We start from the raw sequence: 14,836 nt of genomic DNA, 5'->3' as shown, positions 1-14,836 counted from the left end.
AGAGGGGCTAGCTGGACTTTCGAAAACGGGTAAGCACTGCCGATAATGGCTAGAAACGCATGGGATAGAGATTGACCACAAATCTATTATCTTTTCACTAGATCTCTTATACTAAGGTTATGGTAATAATGATGCTAAAGGGCATACCATTTCTAGTCGAACCCCTCAAAATCATCGCCATCCCCTGCACCATTCAAGGCTTTCGAATTGCCCGAATTCTTTAATAAAAACTCCTGCTCATTTTTGAGACGGATCTCGTTAACCATCCGCTCCGTCTCACGAGCTTTGTGCTTTTCTTCCTCGGGCAGCTGCTCCCACCTCTCCTGGTCCTTCCGTGCTTTCTTGAGCTCCTTGCGCTTGAGCTTCTTCTCTCGGTTCTCCATATTGTGACTCCAAGAAGCATTTTCGGCTGCACGCCGTTTCCGCGAATCCTGGTTTTGGTTCTCATCTCCCAGTGCAGCCTCTTCCATAACCTCTTTGCGTCGTTTCTCACGCTGCTTATCCTTATAGGCATAATTGTCCCAATCTATCTTGACACCTAGAGTCTTATCTCCGGTGAAAGTACGGAGCTCAGGCATCTTGGGCAGTTTGAGAAGACCCCAGGCCTTACCGAGAGCCTCCCAGTCCAGATCAGCCACACGGAAGATGCTAGCTGCTTGGTGCTTGCTATAACTGCGAAGCCAGCTGACAAAGGCTTTCTGGCCCTTATCATGAAGAGCACGGTCTTTCAACATAGCATTGCGTACTAGTTGAGTTGCAGATGTAGCATCACTATCGCTGGATGATTCTGGGAGATTGTAGGGCGCAACAGGTGTCTTGCGCACCTCCAGGAACGAGACGTAGTCCTCTTCGCGACCGGGATGGAGAAGAACGATACTGAGACCCCGGCGCCCGGCACGGCCGGCACGGCCGCATCTGTGGATGAATGTTTTGGGGTCCGATGGAGGATCGATTTGCACAACGAGGTCGACAGATGGAATGTCGAGTCCTCGAGAAGCGACGTCGGTGGTTAGGAGAATAGCGGGGGTGGTGGAGGTAGTGAAGCGGGTGAAGTTTTTCTGGCGGGCATTGGCAGGATGTTTGCCGTGGAGAGGGACGAGGAGGAATTCATTTCCTAGAATGATAGGTAATATGATGGCGAGATAGTCCACGCTGGAGCATGTTGAGACAAAACAGATCGTTTTTTGAGGCGTAGGGTGGACGGTTGTCAAGATTTGTTTCAAGATGGAGTATTTGTGTGCCGGAGGAGTAGTCAAGTAGGTCATTTGAAGACTGGCAGGTGTACGTTTGTCTTCAACACCAGCACCACCCTTGACCTTGACGGCGACCTTGACGGGATTGCGAAGACCCACACGGACAATCTGATCCACAGCTTCGCTGATACTGGCACTGAAAAGACCTGTCCTCCGTTGCTTGGGAAGATGGCGCAGAATTCTTTGCAAATCCTCCTTGAATCCGAGATCCAGCAGGCGATCGGCTTCATCCAATACCAGCATCTCAAAAGATGATTGTGAACAGTGAACATGGGGCGAGGAAAGCAGTTCCAACAGTCTTCCAGGTGTGGAAACTAGCACGTTCGGAGATTTCTTGAGAAACGTGCTCAAATCCTCCGCTGGAGATGTAGAACCACCTAGGAGGAGTTGTGGTACGACTTTGAGGACCGAGGAAGAAGACTTCGGACGAGGCGCATCGCCCTCGGGAGGATGAATCGCTGCGGCCGAGGCAGGGTGGAACTCGAGCAAGGACAAAAGCACTTGATGGATTTGTGATGCCAATTCTCTATACAAAGAATACTATTAGCAGGAGGGCCTAAGTAGCATTCGCCGTGGGTTTGACTAACCTTGTCGGAGAGATAATGATGGCGCCAATATGATGTTTCTTAATCGGATCTTCGAGGCGCAAGAGCTTCTCGACAACCGGAATCAAAAATGATAGTGTTTTACCACTGCCAGTGACTGCTTCCACGACCACATCCTTGTGCGCCATAAACAGAGGAATGGCCGAAGCCTGGACGGGCGTCATGCGCGTAAAGCCCATCGATGCCACAGCGTCGAGAGTCCATTGCGACAATGATGGCGTGATGCCATCCCACGCCCTCGAGGATGAGGGAGCCTTAGGAGCCATGTGTGATCAAGATGTAAGAAGAACAATCCCAAGTTGAGACTTGACGCCGTTCGCCGATCGCAAAGTCGCAAAGAAAAAAATCCGTTATCGATAAGATATTGTGACACGTGACAGCGGGTTTGGGCGGAAACGGAGATCGGAAATCATCAGCTCTTCTTGCTTTTTTTGCGCCAGCACAGCCTCCATTTGACCAAATTTACTTCTTGCTGAGTCGATCTTCTGGGGGCACAAGCCATGCACTGTGTGATTTAATCTGGCGCCCTCGACTCCTCCTCCTACGACCGCATCTCCAAACGATCGCCCATCATTCAGTCGTTAGGAAGTCTACTGATTCCCTGCGGCAGTCTTGCCTGCGACAGCACCGAGTCCTGTGCACGACCATTGCTCGGTTTCATTTGGACACCAATACTTCCACAGTTTTCTATAAGAGCGCCCGAAATGTCCTCCTCTCCAAATTCTGTCCCCGAGACTCCGCGAGTCATATCTCCCTCGCCCTCGCTATCCGAAAGAACCGAGGCACGTGATGGTTATTTTGCGCCGACAACGAGGTCAGCATCGCGACGACAGAACTTGTCTGGGGCCACAGAGGAAGTTTCTGGTCCAGAAAGGTCGAATAGCCCGCCTGGTTGGACGCCCTCGACGTCGCGCAACCGTCGACCAAAACGGCGGTCCAACCCAAAGATGCCAGCCTCGCCCCCGGCCAACGGCAAATCCTCGAACGGCTTCCTTTCGCCAAACCTTCCAGACGCTTTGCACGATATTTCACGCTCCCCATCGCCCCTCGGCCTAATTCCCTTACACACGCGGTATCGCAGTTTCATTCACCGCCATGAAATTCCTCGAAAGCTCCTGCACGTCTCGATCGGTTTTGTGACACTCCACCTCTACAGCCGCGGTGTTCAAACAACACAAATCACACCAGTGCTCTTCTCTGCGCTTGTTCCTATTGCAGCCACGGACATCTTGCGCCACCGCTCGGAGAAGGTCAACAAGCTTTATATTCGGTGCATGGGTGCGCTTATGCGAGAGACCGAGGTCTCTGGATACAATGGTGTAATCTGGTATCTTCTCGGCGCGTACGTCGTCCTGCGGTTCTTCCCTAAGGACGTCGGGGTCATGGGTGTGCTTCTTCTGAGCTGGTGTGATACCGCTGCATCCACATTTGGCCGTCTCTATGGCCGCTACACACCGCATCTGCGGCCAGGAAAGAGTCTGGCTGGGACCACGGCCGCTTGGTTTGTTAGTGTCGTCACGGCGGCAGCATTCTGGGGCTGGTTTGTTCCCTATTTCGGTAGCTTCCCGAACGATCCCCAGGATGCGTTCATGTTTACCGGCCGCTTGAACTTGCTCCCAGACTGTGTCCGGGGCCTTTTGGGGTGGGAAACTGGTGTCACTTCCACTACAATCACTGGTCCCCTGGCCCTGGGAGTGATGAGCGTTGTCTCCGGCATTGTGGCCGCCGGCAGCGAGTTCATCGACCTGTGGGGTTGGGATGATAACCTGACGATTCCTGTCCTCAGTGGACTCGGTCTCTGGGGTTTCCTGAAAGTTTTCGGCTAAACATTCCATTCTCCGTACAGCTTCTTTTATATTCCCCCCTTGTCCCTGCTTTTCTTTTCTTGGCATTTAATGTCTAGATGACCGGATGGTTTATTTACCTTCTCAGACATCGCATTGCATCAATCTGGTTTCTGGTTTAGACATGGTACATGACCAAAGCTCTCTTGCCGTTGTGGATATCTTCTCTCTTCAGTTATGCTGCTCGGGCGTCGACCTGGTTTCTTTTTCCCGAGTTTGATTTAGTTCTTGTGCCATGCGTCTACAAGCTCTCAGTATATGTGCTCTATCTATTGTCTCGGCAATTTGGAATGTATTTTCGCATCTCGGACCTCTTCTCATACATGCTATGCTGTACATCACTGCAAAATTCACGAAGTTAAGCTTATAGATGTCTGTGCTCTTTGCTCATTCACTTCCCCGGAACAAGTGGACCCTGGGATATTCCAACGGTGTGGGGCAATGCACCTTGGCTTCCTTGATAGGATTAGCGTAATCTTGCTTAGAATATCGCCTTCGTACGACGGCTCGAATCCTTGCACCTTAAACTTTTCGCAATTGAGATGCACTCCGCCAGGCGTTCTGTGTGCTATGGACCGGGCTCCTTCGAGTCAAGCTGATGATTCTTGTTGGACGTGTCGTCGTCGATGGAAATGCGACCGGACACTCCCTTCTTGCCGCAAATGTGCTGCTACGGAACTGCACTGCTTGGGCTATGCCAAAGAGCGACCCCTGAGATGGACGAATAGTGTTGCAAGCAGAGGGAAATTGATGGGCATAGGAGCTTCATGGATGTACTGAAGGGTGTCAATATACCAAAAATCTCGACACAGCTTTTGCAGGTGCCGGCTTACAACGATGCCTTCTATCACAAACAGAAGACCCTTGCTTTCCTCCGGGACCAATGTGCAAGGGGCCAGTTGAGAAATCCAGATGAAGTATTTGCTTCAATCCTCTTATCAATCTGGTTTGAGCTTATGGATTCTGGGAAAGATCGCTGGAAGGATCATCTTCATGGATTACAGGACATCATGCAAACCTTCAATTTTCCCAAGGGCTTGACGGCATCAATCCCCTATTTCTCTGAATGCTTCGATACCAACTATGCCATGTATGCCTCTGTTGGGTTCAAAAATCCGATTTCTTGATTGAACTAGTCCTCTTTATTGCAGTTTCGGGATTATTGGTCCAACATTCGTCAAAACCACACAGCTCTACCAACCTATCTTCACCACGATACCCGTGATAGACGTATTGAAACTTTCAGAGTCTCAAACGTGGGCCGGATGCCCAGCAGAACTCCTTTTTGCATTGTCGCTTATCAACGCCGCTTCATCAGATCCAGAACAGACTCCCGATGTGGTATATCACATATGCACTTTACTTCGAAAGTTCTCCCCGAAACAATGGGCTGCCGCTGGAAGCAAAACAGACAACGTGATGCCACGATATAATTTTGCCAGAATGTGGCGAGCAGCAGTAGGGATATACGCATCACAAGTCTTGAACGCGGCTGTTGAAGGGTTTGACATTAGCCCACAATATCCCACGAGCTCTTCGGACTCGGTTGTTTCAAATATTAGATCAATGGATCCATCAAATGCGCACTACAGGGGTCTGCTATGGCCTACATTTGTCATCGGGGCCCACTCACCTACCCAGAGAAGTGTCATTGTCGAGTCAAATGGACACTCGTGGGCGATATGGCGCTGTGAGAATGTCACTAATGCTTTGAGGCTTCTGCAAAGGATTTGGGGGCTACGGGAAGCAGGAGGCATGCCTCAACGCTGGATTCAATATGTATACGAATCAGGAGAAGCATGGATTTTTGTCTGAAAAGTTGAGACTACTATTAGATGATCAAAAAGGATGAGGGGAATCAAATAAGTTAATTGATACAAACAGAAATCTCAAACAAATCGTAAGCCGAGGCTTTCGAACTTCTCGAATTGAGCCTCGAAGTACTCGACCGGATCTGCTCCTTCCACCTGCCAGTATTTCTCCACGATCGGCACAGCCTCCGAATCTGTGTCCAGAACTTCAACGAGGCTTCCGCGCGCTGGCCATGGCAGTGCGGCAAAGTTACCATCCGGCGATGCCTGCAACAGCCAGGCAACATCGTCGACAAGAGTGCGGGGTGGGGTGTTAGCGGGGATAGGAGCGGTGGGCGAGGCTCCTGGGCGGAGGGGCGGGAGGGGCGTAAGGTCCTCCCGTCGGAAACCAGAAGGAATAGATCCGACTGGGGGTGTATCTGGATTTTGAAGGTATGAGGAACCATCGATGGACATGGGATCCGAACGATAGGGACTGTTATCCAGTAACGCACCAAGGAAAGAGGGGGAAGAATAGCCAAGAGCAGACGGCGTTGACGTATTGCTACTAGGAATCCGCGTGGATTCCCGTAGACGACTCGGAGTCTTCGGCTTGAAGAGCTCAGCCTTGTTGCGAGCTCGGCTAAGTGGAGAGGGATCGTCATTTTCGACGGCGAAGTCTTCCGTCGCAGCTGCGTTAGGGTATGTGATGTCAGCAGATGTCTCAACATATTGCGATAAGTGCCTTCGCGGCTGTAGGGAAGAAAAATATCTGGCTGCATTGGATGGAGGACTTTGAGGGGAGGCAGAAGAGGGTGATGATGAAGAGCCATAAGGATCTGGCGCTTGATAGCCCCGGCTCCGCTTCACTGGACGTAAAAACGACGAAGACATATCTGAAGCAGACGCTGCGTCCCGCTTTCGCTTGATCGCGGGGCGTGGCATAGTGGGCAATGTCGGGGATGAAGCCGCCAGAGAAGTATCTTCGAACGTCCGCGAGGTCTGCGAAGGCTCACGAACCCGGCGCAGAATAGAAACCGGGGTGGTGGGAGCAGACTCAAAGCGCTCGTTATACCAGTCCTGATTGATTCCTGAGCTGTATGGGGATTCAAGGTCTGCCCATCTCACCCTCTTCTTGGGGGCATTGGGGGTTTGAGGAGGTTTGGGAACCTCTTCTGCCTCTTGCGGTTGGAACAACTTGGGAAGGGTGAAGAGGCGACCAGGGTTCCAGCGCCTTTCTCGTCTCAACCAATAAGTGGCGGCCATCTTGGGAAGAAAGGCACGGTGAGGGAATCGGTAGGCCTCTTCTGCGCTTGAATCGCAGCAGGGAACCGGATGCTTTGGGAAATAGACACCGTTGATCATCGTACCTTTTTGGGAAGCTTGGGCTCGCGATTCGCGACGGGATTTGGACCCATTTTTTGGTGTAGATCTCGGGACTTCGTTGGTCTCCAATGACTGGGTTGCGGCCGGAGAAGTTTGAGAAACCGAAGGCGAGTCGGGGTCGTTCAGCGATCGGCTCGAGTCGATTGGAGACAGATCGGGTGGCGCAAAAGTTCCTCGTCGATTCGGAACGAAACCGGTGGTACGGCTAGGAGGTTGATTATGACGGGGCGTAGTGGTCTGACGACGGACTGATCGCTGGGTACGCTTCTGCTGCTTCGGGGATTGATCAACGCGGCGTTTCTTGGTAGGGGGGACACTTTCTTGAGCCGCTTTGGCAGCATCTTCTTCAGCCTTCTCCACTTGTGCCTTAAGCACTTCCCATTCCTCGGGTGTGAAGTCTTCTTCGTGGACGGCGAGGTCGTCTTCATCGAGACCAAAGCCACGGCTGCGCTTGCGTGGGTTTGCCCTTTCCGCATCGACATTCGACTTTGCTGCGGTCTGGATAGGAGCCTCCTTGGAAGCCCTTCCGCGTGAAGTAGGGGAAGTCTGGAAATGTGAAGCCATTGGGACGAGTCCTGAAATCGGGGAAGTGCGAAGATTCCCCGTATTAGCGGTGATTGGCGATCCTCTTGGCGAGGTCTCCTTCGGGGGGTTGGAAGAAGCATAGAGCTTTAGACGGGCAGCTTCCTCGGCGGCAGCACGCTTTACTGCCATGGTTTCGCGGTTTCTTTCCTCGGCCCTTTTTCTTAGGACCGCTGCGCGAGCCGCATGTCGTCGCTTGACGAATTCATGCTGAGTCTCGTGATCAGGATCAAACGAAGGATCGTCGGCAGCAAGAATTGTTCTGGTGTCCACAAAAGACATGGTACGACGCCGTGGACGAGGTAGAGGAAGAACAGGACGCCGGGGAGGTGAAGGAGGCAGACCACGACGAACCCGGGGCGACATCTCTTGATCGTTACCCACTGGTGAGAATGCCGGTGTTTTGGTAGGCTCAAATGTCGCAGTGGGGGAACCGAATGGGCGGGAGACAACTGTGGGGGGGTATCCACAATTGTGACAGGCACAGCTAGAACAAGTTCAGTGGGGGAGGTAGGCGCGACGGACACAGCTGGCTCACTGGCAGCAGCAACGGCTAACATCCAAAAGTAAGACTTGAGTTTCGGTTTTGTGAAATCGGTTAGAAGGGAAACTTACCTGGCTGGTTCTCATTCTCAGTCTCATGATCATGGTCATGCGCGAAGCGGCCTCGAAGGTCTGTCCATCTTCTAGACACATTATTGAAGATCCATCTGCTCCAGCCTGGAGAAACGTCAGTACCCGCGGGAGGGGCGGTCATAGGGGCCACAGGAGTGGCAGGGGTCGACCGCTCGGGGGTCGTGGGGGGTTAGTCTCGAGGACCACAGTCGCCGGAGGAAGATTGGGGGATTCCTGCTCGTGGGCAGGGTTGGTTTCTTCTCCAGAGCCATCCTTGAGCTCGGGCTCACTGTGGAATGACAGGAGCTGTGGGAGGCGATACAAGGTCCGGCCAAGACTGCCACGGCTCTCAATGCGACGAGAATTAGACCTGTTCGCGTAAGAGGTGCGAGACCGGTGAATCGGTGTGGCCTCTTGGGCACGCAATACTCGGGACTGTTCGGACACGGACGTGGATGGCGAGGCTCGGGATCGGCGGCGGGTTGACTGTCTTCCGGACCGCACTGCACGAATGATGGAGATCAGTTTAACGTCGTCCAGGGCGGAGTGCGACTGGGCCGTGTTTGGGTTCAACATGGGGATATCCTGGGACCATCCGACTGCGGGAGCAGTGATAGTGACGACAGGCGGAAGGGATGCACCCTGGCTGCGGGTGCACAGGCGGTAGAGGGACCGCAACTGCGTCATTAACCAGCTTCTGCCCTGCTTGCCAGGGATCTCAGTTGAGGTGGAGGTTGTCGAACTTGGAATGTCGCTTGCCGTGGAAGCCGCGGAATCGACAGACGACGAACGAACGGGGAAAAAAGAAACAGAAGAAGAACGGAGGGCAGAACGGGAAGAACGGAGGGAGAAAAAAGGAGTTGGAGACTCACAGACTCCAACGATTGGAGTGGGAACCTCAGGGTCACTGCTCTCAATTGACGGGAGGACAGTGACGGGGATCTCAACTGACGGTGATGCAGGAATATGCATCTCGAGCTCCGCCTGGATCTGTTCGGCGGCAGACTGGTCAGCTTTTTGTCTTTCCGACAGGTCGAGGTCCGCAAGGGAAAGGTGCAAAGGGTCATCCTGCAGCTGGTCGACGGCAGGCTCCCCGACGGTAGTTTCGTGTGGGTCCTCATGCTCTGGGATGGTGCGAAGGTCGACATCGGGGGACTTCACCTTTTCACTGGGTGCTTGAGCACCGGCACTCGAGGTGGCATCATCACCCTCCAGCTGGTTAGGCTGAGGAGTGGCAGAGGGAGGGGGAGAAGGGGAGTGTGTGGTACGGGACGTCGCCTTCTACAGTAAAACAGTCAGTCAGGAGCTTCTGTGCCAGATGTCTGGATAACATACCTTCCTGCCGCGGGAGGCGGCCTTGCCACGGGTCTTGCGAGTCTTGGGCTCGCGGACAGGCGGGGCAGGCTGGTCTTCCTGCGGTTGAGCAGACGCAGAGCGCGTCGCTCGGCGACGACGAGGAGCAGGTTCTGGCAGGCCCTCGGCGGCGTTCGGAGAGTTCGGGCCATAAGGCTTGGAGCGAAGGCGTGGAGGCATGGTGACAACACACCTCAGCAGCAAGCTGAGAAACGAGGTTGGAGAAGGTTTTGATCGCGAAGACGTAACTGAATGTGGACGTTTAAGGTGTTATCCTCAAAGACTTGTGGGTGGACAGTGACGTGGGAAGATGGAGGAGAGAGGAAGAAGAAGAGTAGGAGGAGGGTGAAGGGAATATTTATGTTTGCCCATGGGCGTGATGTGATCCGTTGTGATGGCGACGTGTTGGGACAAACAAGCCAGGCGCGATCGTTGCCTGCTTCCCAGTGTGGGCAGAAAAAGCGATGCCTACCTTTTGTTTGCTTACCATGGGATCATGACCGTGATTGTGACGTGCCAAAAATCAAGGACTCGCGACAGGCAGAATACCTCCAGCCGGCAGGGCGGTGAGACTAAATTATATTGCTGCCTCAGGCACGACACTTCATCATACAGTAGCAAGGTCCCTGATAGGCTTGATTAGTTAGTAGAACAGCGTTCCAGTGCGGAAACCTCTCGATTCGAGTGGACTATGAAGCTATTGTATTATTGATTTTAGGAGAACACCATTACTCTAAAGAACAACATTGTCAAGATCCTCCAGAGCATACGATACGACCAGTTAATTGCCCTTGGTGCAGGTTTTACAAAACGATGGGAATAAGTCAGTGAAATCAAAACAGTGCTATTGGTACATTTCGCAACTATCCCTCCTAGAAGAGAAAAAAGAATATGATATCTTGCTATGATACAATGGCTCTAAAGAGCAATCTCGCCTTTCCATGCAGCATCAGACAACCCCAGGGTCTCCATCAAGTTCTGCCACCGGGGGCCACCTCGCTCCTTCTGCCGAACATACTGAAGAAGCTTCTGTCGCTTGTGGACAAGAACCTGGAGATTGCGTTTGTTGTGCTTGTCCTTGTTGGCGGTTTGTAGATGCCGAGACAAGTTCATGATCTTGACAGTCAGGATGGCGACCTGCACTTCGGGGGAGCCGGTATCCACTCCGATACGGGGGACTTTCTCTTGGTGAGAGGACATGGATCCCTGTAGGATACTCGATGGCTTTGGAGGGAGGATAGAGTCGGTGTTGTGTCGCCCAAATTGCTCAATACACCTCTGCACGTTCAGCCGCAGACGATCTTTTGTGTTGCCGTTGCTGAGGTTGACGATACGCTGAATTGCATCCATGGCAATCGAATGCTCTTTCTGATGCAATTCCGCGGCTTCCTTCTCCAATTGAGGGTCGGCAGTGTCACGGTCCGGGTTCTGGAGCGGTTCCGTCAGGTCCTTCGAGAATTGCAAGGCGCTGCTGAGTTCGTCCGACTTCAAATAATAGTTGAGACCTGAGCTTGCAGCCAGAACCTGTGACCCATTCTGGATCGCTTCGATCTCTTGGATAAACGGCGTAGGTTTGCTCTGAACGGGGTCGCCGAGCGAAGCCTCCCGCTCCGTCTGGAGAACTTTTTGTCGAGAGAGGTTGGCGGCCTTTCGCTGACGCGCCTGTGCAATCATGAAAAAGTCGGATCGCTTTTGAGGCTGGGCCTTGGCCTTTGTGGATGCTGTTCGTAGGGAGGCATTGGTCGCGTGTGGCAGACCGGCGGCCAACGGCGTCTGTCCGTACAAGGTGCCTACCAAAAGTCATTATGTTAGCATTGAACCGCGGGAGACAAGCTTGGTGATCATAGGGACAGTCCTAGTACCTGTAAGAGCCTTCCAAGAAGGCTGCACGGAGATACGTGGAGGCATGGTGGCCGTACTGTTATCCTTTGATTCGCAATAGCCCCCGGACAAGCCTGAAGTTCTTCGCATCAACCTTTTGGTCGGGAAATCATGCGGCCGGCCGAAGACACGCTAGTCCAATTTGGGGCCGATGACCATCCTGCCTCAGGCACCAGGGACCATGCCGCCAAGATTTTGGAAGATTGAATTTCCTTATGTAAGCAGGCACTGCCCTAGCCCTAATTCTCACAACCCGCAAGCGAAATTCTCCCGAAGCGCGGCGTGAAACATTTCGTGGTTCGGCCTTCGATCTCTTCCCTCTATCCCCACGACAAGAGCCAGACGATTGATCTTTCCAACATCATCAATCAATCAATCGCCCACCATGGCCCCCTCCCAGCTCCCCCCCCGTCTTCAACCCTACCTCGCAGGACATTGAGATGCTCCTTGCTGCTCAGTGCCACCTCGGTTCCAAGAACCTCCAGGTGCACATGGAGCCCTACCTCTGGAAGACCCGTCCCGACGGTGTCAACGTCCTGAACATTGGCAAGACCTGGTATGTAGGAAGAATCGGGTCGCGACACGGTCAAATTTTGTGCGCTTGAGTCTAACGTGCTTTGCGCGATTGAATAGGGAGAAGATCGTTCTGGCTGCCCGTATCATCGCCGCCATCGACAACCCCGCCGATGTCTGTGTCATCTCCGCTCGTCCCTACGGCCAGCGTGCTGTCCTGAAGTTCGCCTCCCACACCGGTGCTACCGCCATTGCCGGTCGCTTCACCCCCGGTAACTTCACCAACTACATCACCCGCTCTTTCAAGGAGCCCCGCCTCATCGTCGTGACCGACCCTCGCACCGACGCCCAGGCCATCAAGGAGGCCAGCTACGTCAACATCCCTGTCATTGCCCTTTGCGACACTGACTCCCCCACCGAGTTCGTCGATGTTGCCATCCCCACCAACAACAAGGGTCGCCACGCCATCGGTCTCGTCTGGTGGATGCTCGCCCGTGAGATCCTCCGTCTCCGCGGCACCCTGGCCACCCGTGAGACCGAGTGGGACACCGCTGTCGATCTCTACTTCTACCGCGACCCCGAGGCTGAGGAGAACAAGGAGATTGCTGATGAGACCAAGGTCGCCAGCGCCGATGAGGTTGGCCCCGCTGCCGTCGAGTCTGGCTTCGCTGGTGAGAACTGGGATGCTTCCGCTCCCGGTGCTGGTAACCCCGGCACTGCCTTCGCTGCCGCTACCGCCGCTACCGGTGCTACCTCCTGGGAGGCCGATGGTGCCGACTGGGCTGCCAGCTCCGCCCCCCAGGGTGGTGAGTGGGCCGCTGAGTCCCAGCCCGCCGCTGCCCCCGCCGCCGGCGAGTCCACCTGGTAAATGCCAGATCGGTGGTGACGAGGATAGGCGTTGAAAGGGAGAGATACTTGATCTCGAATTCAAAAGCCATGCCGGGATTATTGTAACGATTGCTCATGTCCCGTCAAAGGACACGGGGAACGAGGGGGAAAGCTCTTGTCTGTTCTATCACGTTCAATTCCGTTGCAACAATGGGATTCACACCATTTTCCCGCAAAAAAAGCCCTTGAGATGTCTATCCTAGTTTCTGTCAAAATGATCCAAAAAGCAAGAAACTGAAAAAAAGCAGAAGAAAAAATGAGCTTTCACCGGGAACCTTTCCAGTCCTTTTGCATCAGTGGCCTCTATCTCTTTTACCAGCACAATTCTTTTTTCGATTTTCTGTTTTGTCGCATCGGGGAGGAATAGCGATGACAACCATTGACCTGGCGCTTATGAGGGAAAGAGATCCAGTTGCGTTCTGTGACTGGGGGAAAGCCCTGTGCTGTCAATCAAACAAGGTGGACTTAACCGTTACCTTGGTTTCTCCCTGTATGTTTTATTCTAGTAATCGGAAAGAAGGTTGTGCTCGGTTACGTTCTGGTCCTGTAGTATAAGTCCCTCGGAGGTTGTAGGCATTGATCTAAAATAAGGGCGTATATGAGAAGTAAACAACTATCTTGCAGATTCAAGAGTAGATCAAAATCGTGGATCATCAACCAGAGTTCCGGTTTCTCGACCTGGAGCTATGCGCTATGGAAGTCTAGGCAGAGGAGCAGGCATGGTATCCGTTCTACTAACCCGCTTTACTGCAATAATATCCCAGACTTCTCAGTGTAGACAGCGTTGTCAGTTTGGCGTTCTGGCGAGGGTTCAGCTTCGCACGGATCAAGATATCTACGTTGCGCAATAGTTCTACTTGAAGAGATGAATCCCTCCTTCGTAATCCATTCGAGTCACGTCTCAAAGAATAGTACAACCACCAGCACTTTGTCCACCCTGATCAGTGGTAGTCATTCCCGCAAGCCTCGCTAGGTCCTCAAACGTCTCTGCCAATAGTTCGCCCGTCACTGCCGAGCACTCGGCATATCCATCACAGCGGAGCTCCTGCGCAATACCGTAGGTCTATACAGGATCATCAGTTGGAGTCTAGGATATCTCTGCAGGTTATCAAAACGTACCTCCTGTGGATAGATTATACCCTCGCCTTCTTTCCTAAGGTCTCGTTTCAACCCCAGCATCATGACGGGAATGCGTTCACCCTGGCCATGTTGGAAATAACGTATGATATCGTTGCGCCACTGTTCAACACGTTTAGCGCTTTGAGCAGGATGAAAGGCAGGCATCCAGGTCGGGATATAATGCTTACCCCTCTGAGCCCGTCTAATGTCTGGCGGTTTGATATGTCAAATGCCAGGACAACGACATTTGGATGAAGACTAGTCCAATGCTGATTTGGATTGGACGTGTCATATAGCTCCAGTGTGAACTTTTTCTTCGAGAATTTTATATCGTAAATAAATGGTTGATCACTGTCCCGCAAGATCTCAAAGTCGGTGTCCGGGGTAGCACCCGCTTGGGAAGGCCTCATGCTTCTGCCACTCTTCAGGCGCCTGCGCTAGGATCAGTCTCTATCTTCAAGGTATATTTCTTCTTTTGAATTGTCAAGAGGGAGACAGTGCTCCCGAGCGTGGATCTGGGTTGGCTATGGACTCACGATAAGAAGGTGGACTTGCCACAACCTGGGTCGCCCAGGAGCAGCATTGTGACCGTTGTTTCGGTATCTAGAGAGTCTGGTTCGGCCATGCTTCTTGTTATCTCTGTTATTGTGATACTCTCTTTCGAGCGAGGACTGTTATTGCCCAGTTCCTGGCGGGAATGTTGGTGATCATGTGTAGAAATAAGGTTGTGAGAGGCAGAGCTGCTGACTGGGTGGATTTACACCGAGATATAAATGCCCACATGGACACCCCGTAAACGGTGCCCATACTTGAAGGTCATAGATTTTGGAGTGAAAAGCTATCGAGGTAGTTATTTCGGACTTGCGTAATATCGCAGGGCTAACATTACAATCAATTACATTCATATTCAGAAGATAACTGCAAGTTATGAATTGGTATAACATTACAATACGAAGTATATTACGCCAAATACCAACTGCTCCGCGGACATCAAAATTCTGCCCTCT

At 52.6% G+C, this 14,836-nt stretch overlaps 7 protein-coding genes across 7 annotated transcripts; 2 read left to right on the top strand and 5 right to left on the bottom strand.

Annotated features, from left to right (window-relative positions):
* Positions 1–152: 152 nt before the first annotated feature.
* spb4 (ATP-dependent RNA helicase SPB4) lies at positions 153–2,124 on the bottom strand (the record flags this gene model as incomplete). The annotated part of the gene is made up of 2 exons (XM_057153121.1): positions 153–1,779; positions 1,841–2,124. 2 exons carry the CDS (start codon positions 2,122–2,124, stop codon positions 153–155), a joined length of 1,911 nt encoding a protein of 636 aa, XP_057007459.1.
* Positions 2,125–2,562: 438 nt separating this feature from the next.
* N7473_007180 (diacylglycerol/polyprenol kinase family protein) lies at positions 2,563–3,684 on the top strand (the record flags this gene model as incomplete). Its single annotated transcript, XM_057153120.1, has 1 exon — positions 2,563–3,684. One exon carries the CDS (start codon positions 2,563–2,565, stop codon positions 3,682–3,684), a length of 1,122 nt encoding a protein of 373 aa, XP_057007458.1.
* A 1,907-nt stretch (positions 3,685–5,591) lies between these two features.
* N7473_007179 (uncharacterized protein) lies at positions 5,592–8,156 on the bottom strand (the record flags this gene model as incomplete). Its single annotated transcript, XM_057153119.1, has 3 exons — positions 5,592–7,912; positions 7,999–8,032; positions 8,076–8,156. 3 exons carry the CDS (start codon positions 8,154–8,156, stop codon positions 5,592–5,594), a joined length of 2,436 nt encoding a protein of 811 aa, XP_057007457.1.
* A 57-nt stretch (positions 8,157–8,213) lies between these two features.
* Positions 8,214–9,608, bottom strand: N7473_007178 (uncharacterized protein; the record flags this gene model as incomplete). The annotated part of the gene is made up of 2 exons (XM_057153118.1): positions 8,214–9,356; positions 9,411–9,608. The coding sequence occupies 2 exons, from the start codon at positions 9,606–9,608 to the stop codon at positions 8,214–8,216; spliced, it is 1,341 nt and encodes a 446-aa protein (XP_057007456.1).
* Positions 9,609–10,346: 738 nt separating this feature from the next.
* N7473_007177 (mitochondrial 37S ribosomal protein uS15m) lies at positions 10,347–11,336 on the bottom strand (the record flags this gene model as incomplete). The annotated part of the gene is made up of 2 exons (XM_057153117.1): positions 10,347–11,218; positions 11,291–11,336. The coding sequence occupies 2 exons, from the start codon at positions 11,334–11,336 to the stop codon at positions 10,347–10,349; spliced, it is 918 nt and encodes a 305-aa protein (XP_057007455.1).
* A 413-nt stretch (positions 11,337–11,749) lies between these two features.
* On the top strand, positions 11,750–12,690 carry rps0 (40S ribosomal protein uS2; the record flags this gene model as incomplete). The annotated part of the gene is made up of 2 exons (XM_057153116.1): positions 11,750–11,865; positions 11,943–12,690. The coding sequence occupies 2 exons, from the start codon at positions 11,750–11,752 to the stop codon at positions 12,688–12,690; spliced, it is 864 nt and encodes a 287-aa protein (XP_057007454.1).
* An 890-nt stretch (positions 12,691–13,580) lies between these two features.
* Positions 13,581–14,656, bottom strand: N7473_007175 (uncharacterized protein). Its single transcript, XM_057153115.1, has 4 exons — positions 14,366–14,656; positions 14,018–14,261; positions 13,830–13,949; positions 13,581–13,773 (listed from the first exon to the last, which is right to left on the bottom strand). The coding sequence occupies exons 1-4, from the start codon at positions 14,452–14,454 to the stop codon at positions 13,612–13,614; spliced, it is 615 nt and encodes a 204-aa protein (XP_057007453.1). The 5' UTR covers positions 14,455–14,656; the 3' UTR covers positions 13,581–13,611.
* Positions 14,657–14,836: the final 180 nt, after the last annotated feature.

The sequence above is a fragment of the Penicillium subrubescens genome, assembly GCF_028828155.1.
Source record: "Penicillium subrubescens strain IBT 31985 chromosome Unknown utg000005l_segment0_segment0, whole genome shotgun sequence".
NCBI classification, from domain to species: Eukaryota; Fungi; Ascomycota; class Eurotiomycetes; order Eurotiales; family Aspergillaceae; genus Penicillium; species Penicillium subrubescens.
Note: the sequence above shows the minus strand (reverse complement) of the source record. Positions and strands in the feature narration are given on the sequence as shown.

Bases quoted from the DNA above. Each gene is read 5' to 3' on its own strand.
- N7473_007175 (XM_057153115.1), bottom strand. From the start codon at position 14,454: ATGGCCGAACCAGACTCTCTAGATACCGAAACAACGGTCACAATGCTG. The intron at 14,262-14,365 runs GTGAGTCCATAG...ATCCTAGCGCAG, and splicing joins GGCAAGTCCACCTTCTTATC to GCGCCTGAAGAGTGGCAGAA. The intron at 13,950-14,017 runs GTAAGCATTATA...CGTGTTGAACAG, and splicing joins CATTAGACGGGCTCAGAGGG to TGGCGCAACGATATCATACG.